General features: G+C 43.9%; 1 protein-coding gene across 10 annotated transcripts in view; it reads right to left on the bottom strand.

Moving 5' to 3' along the window:
• Positions 1 to 2,304: 2,304 nt before the first annotated feature.
• Positions 2,305 to 20,041, bottom strand: part of CSNK1G1 (casein kinase 1 gamma 1) — a 163,556-nt gene continuing 145,819 nt past the window's right edge. For 8 of the 10 annotated variants that reach the window (XM_045059174.1, XM_023255218.2, XM_023255216.2 and 5 more), the window contains 2 exons: positions 15,909 to 16,015; positions 2,305 to 8,270 (listed from right to left, as the gene is read on the bottom strand). In XM_045059174.1, coding sequence (XP_044915109.1) covers positions 8,216 to 8,270; positions 15,909 to 16,015 — 162 coding nt within the window. In that variant the 3' untranslated portion in view covers positions 2,305 to 8,215. Of the gene's footprint in view, positions 8,271 to 15,908; positions 16,016 to 16,581; positions 16,808 to 20,041 lie in introns of those variants that run through there. The other 2 variants (XM_045059175.1, XM_045059176.1) reach the window with 1 other exon arrangement.

Genomic DNA, 20,041 nt, shown 5'->3' with positions numbered 1-20,041 from the left:
CCGAATTGGGCCAGTTAAGCATTAGCCACCATCAGTTTGGGTTTAAATATGGTAGCTTCCCCAAACTCGGGGCATGTTTGTGCTTACCCAGAACATGACCTTATACCGCTCCTTCTACTTGTCTTGTAAAACTTGCTTCGAACCCCTTTTTGATTTAGTCCATGTCACTATACTACCTGTTCTCTGGTTTTTACCGTGCTTACTGCTGTATGTATGAGTCGGTGCACGCTTTAATATTGTATACTCTGGTTCTTCACTTCCTTTCTTTGCCTATTTTTCCAAGTAACCGTTTTGTGTGCGCGTGAGCAACGGATTGTGTTGCACTGATTTTGTATATAACTCCGCCAACACTGCTGCAGGGCTAAGTGTTCAACAAATTTTGGTTGCAGTAACGTCATACTTAGTACTGAGGTGGGAAATAATACCTGTGAAACGGCCTGGGTTCAGGCGCCCCACTCAATGCTGTTTTCTTGTTTCTGTTTTTTAATGTTTTTGATAGAACATGCGTGTGTGTGGCGGGGAGGGGCAGAGAGAAGGAGGCAGAAGATCCTGAGCAGGCTGCTCGCTGTCAGGGCACAAGGCCCGACCCCCAGATCGTGACCTGAACTGAAGTTGGTCACTTCAGTGATTGAGCCACCCAAGTGCCCTTAAATCACTTTTCAAAGCTTAATAAAGTCTTGGTCTTCACAGCCCAAATTCTAGGTAGGCACAGCTCCCTTTCAATTAGTTGAGCCCTGCAATTTGTTGTCTTTATGAGGTGCTGACCTAAGTTTGAGGTTATGCATGGCCACTGGCATTAATTTGTCCTTGCTGACACTGAGGTCACTGCAGTCAGGCTGCAAAGTTTCCACAGTTCTCTCATGTAAACACAAGTGATGTTTGCTGTTTCTAATCCTCACACCTCAATCCGGTAAAGGTTCTCCTAGGTAAAACTGTTGCACTGAGAAAGTTGATCTTCTGATCCTCCACCCATTTTTTTGGTCAGGCCTCTTTCCCCACTCACTGGTCTCATGCCCTCCATAGCCATTGAGAAAAAATGTTTACCAAACTATGTTTTTTCAAAGTAGCCTCCACCTGAGGAGCTAATGCTAAAACACATAAAACCTGCCTCCTCCACACCTCCCCCCCACTTTTGAAAGAAAAAAAAGCTTGATGGATAAAATGCTCTCGGTGTGAAGTTTTTCTCTCATGATGATCTTAAGTGTCTTCTGCTTACTTGCCTACCCAGTGAAAAAAACAAATCAAGTAGTAATTGAGTAGTAACAAAAAAGCTGGAACCAATCATGCCGATTGACAGTTACTTTGTGGCTATATATATATATATATATATATATATATATATTTGATTTTAATTGCACATCATAGTTTTATCCCCTGTGCAGATGTTCATTAGTAGAGCATTATAAAGCTATTCCAAAGCTGTTCCACAGAGTACATCCTAACTTCCTGATGTTCTACCACCTAAGAACCACAGGGATACAGGAACCAGTATGTGAGTGATGAATGTCCACGTTCTGCCAGGAATATTTAAAGTGACCTTCAGGGGGCGCCTGGGTGACTCAGTCAGCTCAGGTCCTGATCCCAGGGTCACGGGATTAAAGCCCAGCATCGGGCTCTACACTCAGTGTGGAGCCTAAGATTCTCTTTCTCTCGCAGCGGGGAGGGGGGGGAGGGGGGGGCACCTGGGTGGGTGGCTTAGTCGGTTGAGCATCCGACTTCCGCTCAGGTCATGATCTTGCGGCTGGTGAGTTCAAGCCTGGCATTCACAGCTCAGCCTGGAGCCTGTTTCAGATTCTGTGTCTGTCTCTCTGCCCCTCCCCTGCTCATTCTCTCTCTCAAAAATAAGCGTTCAAAAAAGATTCTTTCCCCATCTGCCCCTCTCCCCAGCTCATGCTCTCTCTAAAATTAAAAAAAAAAAAAAATGGGGGCACCTGGGTGGCCCAGTTGGTTAAGCATCCAACTCTTGGGTTTTGAAAGTTTGTTGGGTTTGAGTCCTGCACGGGGCTCCATGCCGACAGGGCAGAGCCTGCTTGAGATTCTCTCTCTTTCTTTGCCCCTCCCCTGCTCATACTCTGGTTCTCAAATCAACAAATAAACTTAGAAATAAATAAACAGAAATAAAGTGACCAGCAGGAGAGAGCAATGTTCAACCCAAAGGAATGAAGCAAGAATGCCAAGGTATCAAGCATTATTTTCATTCACTAGAGCCCTGAATCCTATCAAAGTAATCCTAGCTGGATTCTTAGTTACAAACGAGCCAGGGGAATTTAAAACCAGACAAACCAACCAACTAACCAAACAAAATTAGTCAAGAAAGGTAAGACATTTTATTTTACATACAAAAAGGGTGCAAACTGAGTCCTTTCCTCCCCAAATTAGGGAAGAGGTATACTTAAAGATCACATTTGTGTTTTTCCATGGTGCCCTAGGAAATGGGCTACTCTGAGATAACACATCAAGACCCATTTTCCGTTTTCTCCAAAGGCGGCTTACTTCCTCTGCAGAGGAGTTTTTCCTAATGATGTACAAATCTCTCTCCCAGAGGAACCATTTCAAATACACTTGAAATAAACATTCATGTTAAAAAATACTACAAATTTCATTTTCACAGCTGAGCTTTGCGACCAGTGCTGGGGTTTATGAAACAACAACACATATCTAAAATAAAACAAAAAGTTAAAAAAAAAAAAAGGCATTTAACAATAAATCAGACACATCCACACAGCATTTAAAACTGATTTCCACAGCTGATTTATACATTATCTAGTCTTAAAAAATTGCAATCAACATCCCAACATCTTTTTAAAAGTACAATGGGCAAAGATTAAAGAAACAGACAAAATAATAATATAATAAATTAGAGCATGTAATATATCCAATGGGAATTGATGAATCAACATTATTTTCCATTGGGGGGGGGTTATAATATTTTTGGTTTCATCTCTATCTTTTCTGCTGTTTACTTTTCTGCTTGATAAATGGGGCTCATTCCCAGAGCCAGCCTGCTGTGACACTAGTTTGAGAAGCTCACTTGTTACTTGTTTACTTCCGAGGATATTCCTAAACACATGGTCCCAGCAGCCTGGCCTGTGAGTCTTTATGGAAGTGAAATGCACAGATGAGACCACGTGCGCATGCACGCACATATACACACACACAGGCATACAAGCGCAACCACACACCCATCTGTAAATAGATTTCCCCCAAAGAAATGGCTCATCTCTCCTGAGACATTCCTAACAGATTGATAAACCTCTTACAAAAGCTTTCAGTGCAAGGGCTGGCCTGGGATTTGGTCTGGAGCTCATGAAGAGGAACACTGAAAATGTCTCACCTGCCCTGAAAGAGGGGGTTTGCAGGGAAGAGGCAGTCAGAACAGCTGTTTTCCTGTGTGTGTTGTTGGGATGACTGCACTGCACCCCCATTTATTACCAAGGATAACCCTCTGCTCTGAGACTCTGAAGGTGGTGATGGCACCGGAAATAAGATTGCGAGGAGTAAAAGAAAAGCGACAAAAGAAATTCTGTCCACAGAACTGAGGTTTCTTTATAACATCAAGTTTGGTAACAAAACTAGAAATATATGGAGTACATGTTCACTTTTTCCTTTGTAAGCTGATCTACAAATACTGGAGTGGACTTCCTGGTTGCTTTTTGAGGGAATTTGTCAACTACTACAGTCTATATCCAGGGAACCTACTTACTATTTTTGAATACAGTGGAGAAACCTATTCTTTTGCACTCAGTCACCTGCAAAAGGAGTTATGAAAAACATGTTTTTAAGACTGCTTAATTGATCAAAGACTTCCAAGATTTCTTATTTGTGGCTAAAACACTGCTCAAACTCTGCAGACCCTCAGAAGGGCCATAGTTTCTTCTCTTCTTTATTCAGAAACAAAGCCACCCCTCCGCTGCCTCCCTCCCCCCACCCCCAAAACAATAAAACCATAGGAATCCCATTTTGATTCCTGCCAACCCGTCATAGGGAAGACTGGGAATCACTGGCCATCAATTTCTAGACAGGGCTTTCCTGGAGGCCCGGAGTTGCCAAAACAAGAGCCCCCAAAACAAGTGCCTGGTGCTTATATATGGCCAATCCAGATGGGGTGCCTGGTTATCCTGGCTCCCTAAGGGTTGCTGGAATTCATCTGCCCACATTGGGGCAATGGCGGGGACAGTGGCAGTGGACTGGCAAAGGCAATGTTGGCTGTATGGCGCTGTGAGCTCCCAATCTGAGTAATTCGAGCCCTAATGTGGCTGACGCTGGAGACGACACTGTCAGGGCAATTCACTGGGAATGGAAAACTGGTTTCAGTATGAAAATGGAGGTGACTGGGACACACAGGAGGCATGTGGAATTGGGAGAGATGCATCAAAAGATCAAGTTCCTTTGAGATGCTTTCTATGCTGTCATGGAAGTACTTATTTTTGAGAAACATCAGCCATGCTTGCTGACAGGGGCAATTAATTCTATCTTTTGCATACAAAAAAGTTAAGGCTATGATCTTTAGTAACCAATCTGACATACATTTACCATCACTGCAAATTTCTGACATTAAAGGAGGTTACTAACACGGAGAATCAACAATGAATATGCACTATCAGTGTCCATTTCCAGTGCACTAACTAAGCTGGGATATAGAGGTGATGGACCCTCTTCTGGCTAATGGCAGAGGTGGTTTCTTTGTACCTGGAATTCATGCAGATAAAACAGGCAAATCAACATTTCTACTAAAAAGCCCAGGATTCTGCTGTCCCCTGTTGCCTCTGCGTTCCAGAGTGAAATGGAGCTTTAACTGGAGGTTAGCCTAGTCACTTGACTTGTACCTTCTTAGACCCTGTTTACTTCTAGACAGACCCAATATAGCAGAATGTTCACTAAGGCTGTCAGGAAAGCACACTGGCTGCTGGCACACTGCCCACCCTTGCAGAGTCCAGAGTGAGACCACTGGGAAATGCCAAGGTGTGTGTAAGTGATCAACCTTTAGCTGCTTGATTGCACAGACATAGGTCATCCTCTGGTCATAAGAGAAGGACCGCTTATGCCCTGGTGGATTCCTGGCCTGCGTGCCTTAATCTGCTCAGGATGCTATACCTGAAGGACCGTAGGGCTTGGGAGAAGTCCTCCTAAAGGCATACTATTAAGAATATTTTGAGAGAACGCTGCTAGTACTTACTGCTAACTCAGAAGCAACTGCATCAATCCCAAAGAAAAAGATCCTTAGGCACCATGCTGTGAAATGGAGAAAGTTCCAAAACTATAGGGAGTGGATTTGGGTGGGTGGTGGGAGGAGGGAGTGCCCAACCTCAGGGACCCGGCTGAGACACAGAACTAAGCAACTATAGCAACAGGGTTGAAGAGGGAGGGGTGGGGATGGAACTGATGGCCAAATTATTCCTTAGGTAGTCTTTTTATTTACTTTTTAATTTTCAGGAAGATCACAATAGAATCTCTCAGAGGCCTGGGACCACCTTGGAGTGTTAATGGCCTTGGAAGAATCACCATTACCCTACATGCCAGAGGGACGTGGGGCTCTTCACCTTTGTTATGAAAAGCAGATACCTAGTAAGAGATTTTGGGGGGGGGTGGTGCAGAGAATGAGAACAGTGCATTAGGAAGGACCCCCCATAACTGCTTAGGTTTAACCCTTCAAGAGCTAGCCTTTAAAACATTTAAGACCAAAAAAAGTCACAAACTCAGCTGCAGGGGGGCTTGCCCTGAGCCAAGCTGGTCAATGCCTTTGCTTTTTTGTGGAAGCAGAGGTGGGAGGCACTTAGTGGGGTGTGGAGTGCCAGGATGCTAGAGGCTTTGTCACTACTTCCCCTTGCCATCCCTTGAGAGGCAAGGTTTTTTTCTACACAGGGAAAAGGAAGTTAAAGTTTCTATACAGGAAGTTAGAGTTGCCCAAATGCCAATTGAGAAACTGTACATTTCTGTGATGGTGCCTTAACCACTAAGTATTATCAAGGAAACAAACCTCAATATTCAAAATCCTTGTGGAAAAGGGATGTGACACTGTGTCTCCCAGCCACTCTGTTTTGTATACAGGAAAATTTCTTTTAAAGAAATGAAAGATTACAATCCTTACATGAGCTGAGCAGGTTTGAAGCCAGTAAAATGGTATTTCCTAGCCAAGGCCCGATGGAACAGGTAAAGCCCAGTAACTCTGATCCATGCCACTGTTGCTATCTCTGCTCCATGTAAGATACATCAAGGGACTTGTCAGGAAATGCCAACTACCAGAAAGTATCCCCACATCCTCCGGTCCAAAACACGGCCCTCCATCTCAAGCCAGAGGCAATGATTTCGGAGTTCCCAAAACCACCAGACTAAGTCACCAGCCACTGTCCTCCTTGGTGAGTTAGCTCTCTCTACTCCCAGATACAAGGCCTTGTTCCCTGATGTAAGTGGTTCTTGCTCCTCTATCACATCTGGAAAGAGGTCACTGTTTACATAAGCCACTGAACTCAAATGAAAACTGAGCACAGTAAGATTAACTCCATACATTACTTTCCAAGCAGTGAACGAAGAACCAAGACTCTTCATGGTAGTAGATCAGGTGGCTAACCCACATGGGGAGGCAGACAGTGGACGGGGGCAAACACGCTCTAGGTACACGGCCATCTTATTTGGAAGGAGTCTATATCCAAATGAGAAGATAATTTCAGACCTTTCATTTCAGTATCCTTTCCCTTGGAATTTTCCAGCACCAGCCAATCTTATCTTCCTGTTCATACAGCCCCACGTGCTCAGTCCTAAGCATGCTGCTGTGGACCTGCTGGGAGATCTGCAGTTGCCTGGTGCCTGGTAAGGCAGGCCAGCCCAAATGCTATCACTCAGCTATCGGGGCCGACAGTACACAACGATTTTATTTCCTGGCCCTATGATGCCAAATCCTGAGGTTCTTCTGGCAGTTGGAAGGCGGGTTCACTTAGTCCTCCTCTTCTTGTCCACTAGTGGCAATATGGCGGTGGCCATTTCATCACTAATTTTGTCCCCCAAGTCACTAAGAAAGTCACATGGCTATTTAGTTGGAAGTCCCTGGCAGTGGAGGAAACTGGTATTTCCAATTTTTTTGTCAAGCATCTCCTTCTCCTGGTCAGTCTGGCTTGGCTGGCTCATCCCATGTGCTGGAGAGCTAGGCGGTCCAAACTGTAGGCTGATGAGGTCAAGAGGCTCTGGTAGGGACATTCTTCAGCAGCTGAGAAGATGAATGAAAATTCAAGTATGTTTCTTTGCCAACCTGAGTGTTTACTCAGAATGACAAGAGTTTGGCTTCTTCTCTTCTGGGTGCTGCAGACCCAACTTTTTCCATTGAGAATGTCCTCTGGACCCTTGTTCTCTCTGAATGGCTTGGCTGGCCCCATCCCCCTCAAAACAGAAAAAAGTAAAACTCCCAATATAACCAGACACAATATGCATCTGCCATGTTTTTTGTTTAAAAAAAAAAAAAAACCTAAAAGTGCAATAAAGTCAGTTTTTTCCTTTGCTCAGAACAATTTGCATTGTCCTACTACCGTCTGGAGAACAGAGCTCGCTTGTCAAGAGAGCGAAGAATGCCAACGCGCAGGGACAGTAGACTGCAGATTTCTCACAGCTTGTGTCCGACAGTGTAACTTGACAGGAGGGAGGGTGGCAAGAACCTGCACCCCGTGGCCAGCTGGGGATGGAGGCTGCAGAGGCACAGAGGACGGAGCCATACTGCCAGGCACACCTGGTAGGTGGAGAACGTTCTTCTCCTGCCAGGCCTGCCACCATCTCCCCCTGCCTTCTTGACCGCACCCCCAGCCTCTTGAGCTCCTTCAGCAGACAAAGCCTTTAACTCACTAGCTTTTATGCTGGAGAGGGTTGAGGGTGGGGCAAGAACCGGGAGTAAACTACGGGAGGGAAGAGAATAGTAGTCCTTGAGTTTTTGTGAATGACACCTTCACTGTAAACAATAGGAAGGAGAGTCAACCAGGCAGCCCCGAGGGCAAGCAGTGGAGGAGCCACAGCTCTGGGACCTGCTCAGAGCTGTAGGCAGGCGGGGATGGCCACTGACCCACTGGGCCCTGGCTGCCTGCACTGGCTCCTTCTGGGGGCATCTGTTTTCTTCTTTTTGGTTTGAACCTCCACCCTCCCCCATAGAGGAGTCCCTTCCAATGAAAAATGGCAGGAGCTGCGGGTGCAATTGAGTTAGAGTCCCCAGGGCCTGAGGACTCCTGGGAGGCACTGGTCACTTGTGGCGCTGGGCAGTCTTCTTCCTTTTCCTCTTAAAGAAACAGCAGCACCTGGAGTACAAGGAACATTGCAAGTCAGTGTGGAAGGCTTACAGCTTCAGACTTCTGCCTGCTTCTGCTTACTGCCCGGCAGGTGGGGGGCAGTTCCCCCCTGGCACCCACCCACAGGGCCACCCACACCCACCACCTACAGTGCACACACTGGAAGCAGTGGGCAGTGTCTGCCAGGAAAGCCAAAGGAAATAGCTATTGCATTTCAATCTGCTACCAAACTCAATCATCAAAATGATGCAGGCTAGGCAGGGTCCAAACAGGTGTTTTTTGGAAGGATGAAGGTTTATCATTGAATCCAGATATTTCATCTTTATCTGGAACCAAGGCTGGGGGCTCCTCAGGGCTGCCTAAGACTAGCCTGCATCGTCTGCCCCTTGATACAGAGGGCACAATAATTTAATGCAGCTTCAATGGCCAGTGGATATGGAGCTAAACTGAGACAAATGAATCCCCCACAAAATATGATTGCAATTTTAGCAGGATCTCATGATGCTGCCAATGAAGGATTAAGGATTCTCTCCATCCCATACCCCCATCCCCACCCAGCTACCTGGAGCAAGCAGAAGGAGCCCTGACTCTTAATAAGTACTGTGAGCCTAGATCCCCTGACTGTTATCAACACAGCCCGCGTTTCATTCAGAGGGGACCAGCGCCACAGCCCAGGAGTTGACCATTGGCAAGCATATGGCTGCAGGGTCCTCGGCTTAGCTACTGAGACCGCTGCTGCCGTGCCAAACAAGGTTAGAGGACTAGCCCTGTGTAAGGTGGAGGTTGGGGTCTGCTCCCTTCATCCGCCCTCCATGTGTTGCCCCCTGGACAATAGCCACAGCTCCAGCACAGCCCTAGGCCCAAGCATCCCCTCCTTACTCCTGTCTCTGGAATAGGAAGCAGCTCTTGCTGAGGCATGACTAAGTCCAGAAGGGGGTGATGAGGGCTGTGGCATAGCTGGTGCATAAGACATGTCCTTTCCAGGAAGCTGACACATGGGAAATGAGAATGTGAGGGCCAGAAGGTGTGGATGAGTCAAAGATGCCAGATGGTGGAGGGGAGTCAAGCTGCAAACTTGTTGGGCCCTTGAAAGGAAAGCTTTTCGGAGAAAACTCTGTCTGGTTCTCTTGCCTAAATCTCTGGGTTTAATGCCAGGGCTGTTCATATGAACATAAAGAACTGGTGCTTACTTCCCATTCTCCTAAGTTCTCCACTCTAGCTAAGATTCTCTCCTTTTTCAGCCAGGCTCCTTGGTATTTCAACACCCAATGGACAAGTTGTTAAAAATTTGGAGAAGGTTTCTTAGAATGTAGAAATAGACATTTATACAAGTAATGATAGCCTTTACCCATATCTCAATGAATCAAACATGAAAATTTTGGAAATAGGACCTTCTTAAGAGGGTCTTTAAAAAGACTTTCTGAAGATGGGGTGCCTGGGTGGCTCAGTCGGTTAAGCATCCGACTTCAGTTCAGGTCATGATCTCACAGTCTGTGAGTTCGAGCCCCACATCAGGCTCCGTGCTGACAGCTCAGAGCCTGGAGCCTGCTTCGGATTCTGTGTCTCCCTCTCTCTCTGCCCCTCCCCCACTAGCACTCTGTCTCTGTCTCTCAAAAATAAATAACATTAAAAAAAATAAAAAAAAAAAAAAAAAGACTTTCCGAAGGTATCAATGACATTTATGAAACACTATTTTTTTCAAGTTTATTTATGTACTCTCTCCCCTCAACATAGGGCTTGAACTCAGGACCCCGAGGTCAAGAACCGCATGCTCTTCTGACTGAGCCAGCCATGAGTCCTGTAAAATACTAAATGGGTATGAATATAGTCACTAAACAAAGTGGCATGTGAATCTGGAGACTGAATAAATTCTTTGAAATAAAAATGACCAATGCTCCTGATTGTTTAAGACAGTCCTCTCCCCAGAGAAGATTTCAAGAAAAAAAGATGATCTTTTTCTATTATATATGCTTTAGAAAATGAACATTTTCCAAGTTGCAAGTCCTGATATTAATATTAAACAAGGCAAATTAAAACTCATGGGAGCACCAGTATTATACCAGAGTTCCCTATTCCCTGTTAACCATGATTTTCAGAGAGACATCATTAACATTTAAGTCAATTTCTATTCTTTTTTTTTTTTTTTTTTTTTTTTTTTGGAGGATGCTAAAATGAGGATTTTGTATTTTTAGTAGGTAAGAGCAATCACAAAGAAGTCTGAAATACTGTTTTGGTCCCTTTCAAACTACACTACTCACTTCTCTTTTACCTCCTTCGAGGCAAGTCCTAAGAACTAGTGTCTGCTCACAAGCACATCATAACCTGACAGCTGAGGCACATCATGCTGAATCTGCCTGACTGGAGGGCAATGTGCGCTACGGTTTAGAGCCCCGGATTAATTTTTGCTAGTTACTGTAGTTAAAGCTTCGGCAGCTTTTCACAGTTCTACCCAAAAGGAAACAGGCCCCACAATCTGCTTTTCGATTCTTTGGTTTCTGTGGTGACTACCAGCAATAGGACCTATTAAGCTGGGTCAGACCCCAGACCAAGCCCACCTACTAACTCCACACAAATGTCTAACTCTCCAAAGAGAAGGAAGGTGAGTGATGAACCTTTCTTGTGTTGTAAATATTCTTCTAGTTGAGTCTTTGATTGGATGACCAGAAATTCTTAGCATGCTGGAGTCAGAATCAATCTAGTCTCCCTACCCACAAGCCACCAAGTGCTCTTTCTCTAGACCTCTGAGCCATTACCGTTCCCACACTGCTCTCTTGCTATGTCCTGGCTCTCTCCCCTTTTGCTATTTCATTGCCAGGCTTCTCTTCTTTGGTGTACTTTTACATTCTTCCCTTGCTCTAATACCTGGCTCAAGCCCCACAGTATCCATGAAGTCTTTCTTGACCATTCCTGTCCATAGTGACCTCTTGAGGGACAATAACAAGTCTCCTGGAGACCTACTTGTCTTTTCCAGTATATATGTCTTATCTCTACAGCTAGACAGCACCTAAACTTTATGGAGTACCTAAGCTAGATGGTATCTAAGTTCTTGGGTAACCTACGCTTTTGGGGAACCCCCTAGAGTCCCAAGCAGAGTTGGAGGAGCACACAGTGGACCCTGTATTTGCAGTCAGGATTATATGAGTGACATCTCACAGGAAAAAAATAGACTATGACAATGTCAGATTACACAGACATGTTTGCTAGATAAATAGGTCAAAGGTACTCTCCAGTACCATAAGACTACGAATTCTATTTCCATAAAACCTGACTTATCTTCCATATATCCCTATTCCTGGGGAAGCCCCATAGGCAACTTGGCTTAGACCAATGGGGCTCAGAAACTGGTGTCCAACCTAGTCACTGAAGACAAATAGAAACAAGGTAAACACAGAGTCCAGGAGGCTGTTATCACCACATAGAATATGACCCCATGCATGCAGACACTGTGGGGAAATTATAATTCCAGACTGCAACAGGCCAACCAGTTCAGGAGCACCTGGAAGGTCACAGGCAACGTCTGAGAAGAAAGCTGGGGAGAGGGCTCTTTCTTGTATCAAGAATGTACTTGACTGAATGCAGATTCTTTAGGGCTCCCCCTTCCACTCAAGGAACCTTTTCCAGGAGTGGAAGAGAAGGGCTCCAATATCTCATTAGCCAGGTCAGCCCTTGGCCCACTAAATGTACTCTTACAGGGCAAAGAAAAGAAAAGAAGAGAAAAGAAAAGACAAGACAATAAACGAAAAACAAACAGAAACCCCCAAAACAACAACAAAATGTCCATTTCTCCCCCCAAGAAGGAGCTCTTTTGGAGACTCATTCTACAGAAGGAAGAACCAGTTGAATCAAAAGAAAAGTCACAGATTTTTCCGAAGCAGCTAGTTAGAGACCAAACCACAGAATGGGAGATCATCTGGTGATAACTGCCCTTGGGGTTGTGAAGAATAATCTAAACAACTGATAGAGTAACCTTGTCCTCCTGCCTCTGTCCCTCTCTGTCTGATAATATCTGGTCTATTAATTTGGGAGACAATTCACTCGGCTAAAAATAGAAAGATAATTTTGGATACTGGGGATATTGTTTTGACAGGAGGAGACAGCAATGAGATGGGTTTGAAAGGAAAGAAGGAACAGACTGATTCCTGGGTGTAGGCCTGCCCCATCCCCACCTTGTGGATCTAGTTCCCCAGTCTGGGTGATTATGGCACAAGGCGGCGTATGGAAGCCATTCAGTGTTCCTAAGGCATTTTGTTTGGCTTTGCCAATCCCAGCCTAGTCTGGTCCGCTCCCCTAGCATGTGGACTGGAGAGAGGGACTCACCACAGGTTGAGCATTTTCAGGCAGCTATAGAGTGTGTAAAGAGAAAAACACAGAAAGGAAGAGAGAGAAAGAGAGAGATATTAGTCCACAGAGGTGAGATGGAAGCGACTCCCTGTGAGCCATGCAAACATGCAGTATGTGTTGGTGTTTCGTTTCTTCCTCTGTCGAGGTAGGGTGAGTAGGCCCAGGTCACTTGGCCCCCACCCTAAGATGGAAGGGGCAGGTGCCTGATAGAAGCATTGAGGAGGGAACTGGATCTCAGTGAGGGGTAAGGTAGAACAGAAAGAGTTGGTGGGAGCCCCACAGCGGGTTTTCCTGGGCAATTTCCGGGAAGATAGCATAAGAAAGAGGAAATGATTCTGCCTGTAAGAATTCAATCAAGCACCAAGTGAGCCATTTTGGTTCCCACACAAAGTCTTACTGTGCAATGTTAAGCTGACCTTCCAACTCTTCTGAGGGAAAGACAAGTCCCTAGCCTTTCTGTAAGTCCAACATGCCTAACCAAAGCAGCTGGCTGGCAGTTAGCTCTTCCTCTACAGGAGGGAAAAGGCTTCAGCAACACTTTATTTTAGTAGGAGATGAATCAGAGCAAGGAGGGTCACTGCTCTGGACTAAGGTATAACTGCCAGAGAAGGGCCAAAAATCCCATTCTTGTTAATTCTCAGGAGACATGAGGTCCACATTTTCTAAGTTATAGCTAAAGTCAGTGAGTAAGCAAAAACTCCATAACAAAAATCAACCAAAAAGCTGCCTTGCCTTACCAATTATATTTAAACAAGGACATGTGTCCCACAGCCAGAAGAAAAGGGCAGTTAGATGTTCACTTTGTAGAAAGAACAAAAACCAAGACCCTGTTATTTCTCTCCTCCTTTATATAAAACAAGCTGGGTGAATCAAATGCTTGGAAATGAAGGTTTCACTTATCTCCTCAGTCTCTGGTTGAATCTTAATATAGGCAACAGCTCTCTTTTTCCCACAAGCAGGCTGCATGGACAAATGGCATCACAGCTGCGTGCAATGAGGGGTTGTTTGGGACGTCTCGTGCTTCTCTAGCTGTGACTTCTTCCCATGAAAATGAGCAGGTGGATTGATGGCTACCCCCTCCTTTCCTCCAAAACACATAGAAGGCCAAGAAAAAAAACACATGGCCCTGCCAGACAGTTCCCTGGGCAAGATGGATTGGTAGCTCACGAAATCACTAGGGGAATCAGCACACAAAATGCCCTAAGCTTTGAGCTTCTGGAGGACATCTGGTCAAATACACTTGCTCTCTTCTGGTCCATACATTTCAGAAGGCCCAAACCTAGAACTGGTGGCAGTCACAGTAGTCCTTTTTACTGAATGGGGAGACTCTGAACTCTCTTTATCCTAGAGTTTGGATCATACCAGAATAGAAGTCACCACATTGAAATCTCTTTGTGTGAACAGCCCCCTATTTTACACACAGGACACAAACACCACACTCACATACACAATCAGTGTACACATTTACCGAAGTCAAATGAGAGAAATGGGTTCAAAAGATAAACCTGTATAAGGCAAACGATAAGAACAAAACTCTTTGAATCTTGGTATTCACAGTACACTATTAAATCCAGAGCTAAACTTCTAGCCTTCAAAGTAATAGCCACAACATAAATTGGGAGTGAGGTAGGTGGGAATGGGTACAGCCATCTTTCAAGCCCAGACAATGTATGAATCAGAACGTGCCTAGTGCCCTGTTTCCTGACCTTGGCCACACATTTGAGTTACCTGACTTTTAAAATTTCCTGATGCTCAAGCCATAATCCTAAATAAACCAGAATCTCTGGGGACAGGATTCAGGCATTTGCATTTTCTAACATACCCAGGTGTTTCCAAAGTGCAGCCAAGGTTGAGAACACTGTGGATAAGAAGTACCATACTGTTTACTTTGGAGAATGAAGTTTTGTCATGGAAGCTGAAGAAACACTGTGAGTACCATTAAAATCTCCAAGGTCCCTGAGAAAAGGGAGCATGTTTCCTTACTAAAAATGCTTTCCTCCCAGGATTAAAAACTCTCCCTGCCTTTCTTACTTACCAGAGCCCTATATAAACGAGGAGAGGAACACCTAAAGCTGCCTATAGTCATCAGGGACTGAGTGACTCGTGCCTGTGAGAAATCATCCAAGTCGTCCTTGGGTGCTTTTTATCTACTGGGTAGGAATCCTCAAAGGATTCCTGTCCTTTCCAAGGAAAGGACCTCTTGGAAGCAAAGTGAACTCATCATATAGATGGGCAGGACAGCAGAGGGGTGGGTGGGGGTGGGGGGGACAACCATAGAAAGTATAACTGGAAGGAAGAATGCAGGTCTTGACTGGCCTCCCACCACCTTACTCCCAGAGATGTAAGCATGTTCTGGCTTGTATTGAGGCCATCTGGGGGCTCAAGAGAGCACCTAGGACACAGGTATCACTATTAATATGTTGTCTGCCTCTGACAGGACTGGGATAGCCTGAATATTCTCATTACAGGAAAGGTCATCCGTATCAGGCTTGGCAGCAGTTACTGATTTGTAAAGCACTTCTCTCTCCCTACCTCATGTCTTCTTGGGAGTTTAAATCTGGATTGGAATTTGGGATGGGGCAAAAAGGGGAAGAAGTGATAGAAACGCTGCTTCTGCAGCAGAATTGGCAATCACTTCCTGTTATACTCTATATGCTAAGAGTTTAACCACACGCTATGCAGAGAGCACCTGGGGGCTGGTGGTACAGGCAGGGCAACACGTTCACAGGCAAGAGAGGCAGAAAAGGAAGTAGAGTCACCTCCTCCCCATCTTGGGAACATTGTGATTTCCTCTCCTCCCAAGACTCTTTTACTCACAGGTGTAGGACTATCTTGCCTGACTTATTGGAGTCTCTCGGAATCCAGAATCATTTTAAGTGAGAACAAAATGGCCCTGAAGCCCTCGCTCTAGGGCTGTACATGCAGAGTTGTTAGCCAAGAACCAGAAATCAAATGCTGTTCAGTGTGGCCCATGATTTACATAAGCAGATTGTTTTCTGTATCTCGGAGGGACCCAAGAGGCTCATGACTACTATCTGTTCTAGCTCTTATACCGTGATTCTTTTGGTTCACTAGGCCTTTTGCCTGATGTGGACTAGAACAATGTGATGGTCTTCCCAGAAATCACAGCTAAAGAAGGGCAGAAGCAGCCTTAGGGTACCATGCAAAAAATAAAATGGTCAAAGGAAGAAAGCTGAGGACACAAGCATGAGGAATCCAGTCTGAGATGAGCAGCACATGGAGAAGAAGAGACAAAGAAGATTTTTCAACCTAGGACTCAAGAGCCCCCTCGAAAGATGAACGTACTTAGCTTCCTCGACTACCTCCACCTCGGCGTGAGCTGTGATTGGTGCATTGGAGTGGGCTCCTGTGGGGTCATCGACATTCAGCTCTCCATTGGTTGAGCTAACCACCTGAAACAGAAAGACGGAGTGTGATAGACACCATGGCAATAGGGGCTTCCTGCCAGCACCAGAGAGGGTCTCTAAGGGAGTTTTAGTCTGCAGTTTAGGTACTGACCAGGCAGTGTCTGGAATGCTGGTTTTCCTGGGCTGAGGGTCCAAATGTCCTAATTTAGGTACGGTTCCCAGCCCCACGTCATGTGAGAACACAAAATGCAATGATGTAATCCTGTAAGAACTTCCACACCGAATGCCTACTCTGTGTCAGTGCTCGGCTACACCGTGTGTAAATTTAATCTTCACAAAAAGCCTATGGAATAGGTCATATCACTCTCTTTAATTCTACTTCTCTCAGTTTATTATGCTATAATTATAAATAGACTCAGGGATGATGCTGAAAAAAAGTTCTAAAAAGGAAATCAAGAATGGGCATTAGAGATTATAAGCAATCACACTTCCCTTCAGAAATTTCTTCATGGCTTTGATCACTGGTTTGAAGTCACTCAAATAACAAGACTGCCACATCCTCTCTGGTGAGAGGACAAACGGTAAGGAAACACTTTTCCTTGGAAGACCAGTCTTATTTCAACAACCTTTATTTCAGGTTCAGTGTCATCCCATTTCTCACTGAAGGCTCACACTCCTGTCATCTGGTTAATATAGACCCGATCAGGCTTCTCTTGCTTGTGCAGCTGCTTCTGTCACCTGGTTTCATTTCCAGCACATGATTCCTGTTTATGTGGGTGCTGGGGAGTGGGAAAAGGGACCCCGCTGGATAAACCTCTCTGCTGTTGAAGACCTTGGCTGAAACATCAGAGAGAACCACAAAATAGGATGAATGGTTCGGATATCATATGCTCTTGGATAAGTAACTTCAGCTATTTGAGACTGTTTCTTACAGGTGGATGTGAAAATTATAGAAGCAAATGTATGAGACAGTATCTGGTACAATACCTGGCACACAATAGTGGAGGCAGCACAGCAAGTAAGGAACGGGCTCTAGATTTAGGCAACCCTGAGTCTGAACCTTAGCTCCACCACTTACTTGCTGTGGGTCCTTGGGCAAGATGCTCAGTCTTTCTGTGCCTGAGCTTCCTAATCCACAAAATGGGGAACCAGTGCTGCTTACCTAATAGGGTTACCGTGCAGACAATCCACAGAAAGTGCTTAGCCCAGTGCCATGGTACATGGTAATGGCTCAGCAAGTGTTCATACTACTGTTACTCTCCCTCCATTAATGTTTATTCTTACCCCCCTTTAGATCTGGGGTCCTCACCAGCAGCTAATTTGAAGAAAAAAAAAATTTCCTGTGCAGTCATCAAGAGGAAGGCAGGAGGGTATGTTTAGTATAAGGGATCTTTGGGGGTATTTACTCAAAGAATAAAGGGCACACAAGGTAAACACTACTTACTAGCAGTCTCTACTTACCATTATTTCTAAACCAGAAATATGTATCGTTCTTATTAAGAATACATGCTTAAAAAAAATTAAAACAATGCTGTATGGTTAGTCAAAGAAACCTACAACATTACATGTGGACTTACCCTAGGAATCTGCTAGGGATCAAATTTAGCACCTCTGATTAATGGAACCACTCAACCTTATTTTTCTCCTGACATAAAAAATACTACATAACATTATGTAATATTCTTGCCCAAAACAAGTTTTATCTGAACTTTTGGTATGATGGAAAAAAACTGACAAACCTAAAATGCGGGACATTCTATAGGAAACAAGCCTGGACTCTTAAAAACTTTACTTTTTCCCTTTAAATACAGGGGTGACTGTTACAGATGAGTAGATTAAGCAACTAAGAGATTGAAAGAGACTAAAGGGGCATAACAACTAAATGCAAACCTTCATTAGATCCCAGACCCTATAAAATTAATCTTGAGGACAACTGGAAATGCGATATGAATTGTGTATTAGATATTACAGAATTATTATTCTATTTTTTAGGTATGACAATGGTGTTGTTGGTGACATGAGAGAATGTCTTTGTTCTTAGGACATGCCAACTAAAGCATTTTGAGATAAAATACAATGATGTTTACAATTTACTTTCAAACACTTTCGCACACACTCTCCCTCTGCCACCCCCATACTACCACCACAGAATTAAATATGACAAAATCTTAATAATCATTAATTGAGGTCAGGGACATACATGGGTTCATTGGACCACCACCACCACCACCACCAACTCCTCCATAAATTTGAAAATTTCAAAATGAGAAGGAAAAATACCAGCAAAAACAAAATTTGAGGAGTGAAGGTTTACAGATTAGAGAAGCACAGCTCCTCATGCTAGTGCTGTCCTGTTAACCTCTTCAGGCCACATTTATTTCTTGGGGCAGGTTCTGGCTGAACACTGGTGGTCACGCTGGTAAATGTATTCTGCGAGCACAAGGGCTAGAGAAGAAAGCATCGTAAGTTTCTTAAAGAACAATTCCGGAGCTAGGTAAGATGTTAAAGAAAATGTCTTGGCCTCAATGGGTACAAATAAAGCAGGAGTCAGCAAGCATCACCACTGCTGACTACTTGGTGACTTTGGGTCATGGTGCCTGTCCACAGTATTTCAAGTGTCTCATGCTCTCTAACTTCTCCTTGCTACAAATTGTCACTTGGCCTATAAGCAATATCCTTGGGCAATCTAAGAAAGAAGAGGTGATCTACATTTTATACACTAGACGTCTTATCTGTTATCAGTGAGTACCTGGTCACTAACTTCTAACTATAACTAAAATATGCTTGCGAATCAGTGGCTACTTATTTAGGTCTTTAGAGCATTCACTTTAGGCTGGAGGTAGTCTGTCAAACCACTGAACAGCTACCTAGATGTGCAATGGAACAAATGCTAGTGTAGGTGACCAAAGAGCCGGATTCCAGGCCTTGCTCTACCGTCAGCCTCCTCTGGTTTCTAATTCTGTAAGACCAAGCCAACAACCTTGGTCCCACCTACTTCATAATTACTATGGCAAGTTAAAAATAATGATGTTGAAGAAAGCAATTTGAAAATTTGTAAAAAACAAAAAGACCAAATCCCCAAATCAAAACACCCTTATGAATGCAATAAATTATTAGTATTTTAGCAGTATCATTTTTATACCTTTCCTACTGAATTTTTAGTATAACTTCATTAAAAAATAAGCTTATTTGTGTACCTGGAATACTGAAAGTTAATTTGTTGTAATCACTATCAAAATCAATCCCACATTCTTCTGGCTATCTCACATAAGACCAAAGTAATTAATATCATAAGGAACTACCCATGGAAGGAACTAAGGTGAAGTGCTATTTTGAACTTTAGTCCTTAATATTGGTAACATCTCTTTTAATAAGTAATTTAATATTTTAAATAAAAAATTTGAAAAAAATTTGATTTAGTAAGTCCCATTTTTCAAAACATTACTATGAAGAAAAGTGAGAGCTATATACCAAAGGGAACAGTACTTTAGCTGACATTCAACATTTCAATCCTTCTTCTTACAACTAACATATTTGGTAATTCTGTACTTCAGCTTCCCTATATATAAAATGGGAATAATACTGACCTCAACAAGAATTGTAAATAATTTAAAATTATAAAGATTTGAGCAAAGTAAATATTAGTTAAAAGTTAAATGTCATCCTTAAGTCTCATGCCTTTGCTTGGCCCTGGAGATTTCTAGATATTTCATATACATTTTCATTTAAACAATTCTGGAGTCATCTTTTTGAAAGAGAAAAATATACTGCCTTAATTGAATTTAGATCTTCCACATGTGGAAGACCTGTGGAAACAGTGGAAGGATGGGAAGCACGGTGAGGAGGGGTGGGGTCTGCAAATGAAATAGGTTAGAATGGGAGTGTCCATGTGCCTTCTCAGAGCAAACTCTTCTCATCTTGGTGCTCTGTACTCCCTACCAGGTTTGTGGTGTCTACAGGTCATCCAGATAGGCTAAGCACGGTTTGAACGCATCACCTTTGGAAAGTGAGACAACTCAAAAATACGTGGGCATCTGCTGCGCCAGAAAAAAGTAGGAATGATTTGGTTTG

Source organism: Felis catus, chromosome B3 (assembly GCF_018350175.1).
Source record: "Felis catus isolate Fca126 chromosome B3, F.catus_Fca126_mat1.0, whole genome shotgun sequence".
NCBI lineage: Eukaryota > Metazoa > Chordata > Mammalia > Carnivora > Felidae > Felis > Felis catus.
Note: the sequence above shows the minus strand (reverse complement) of the source record. Positions and strands in the feature narration are given on the sequence as shown.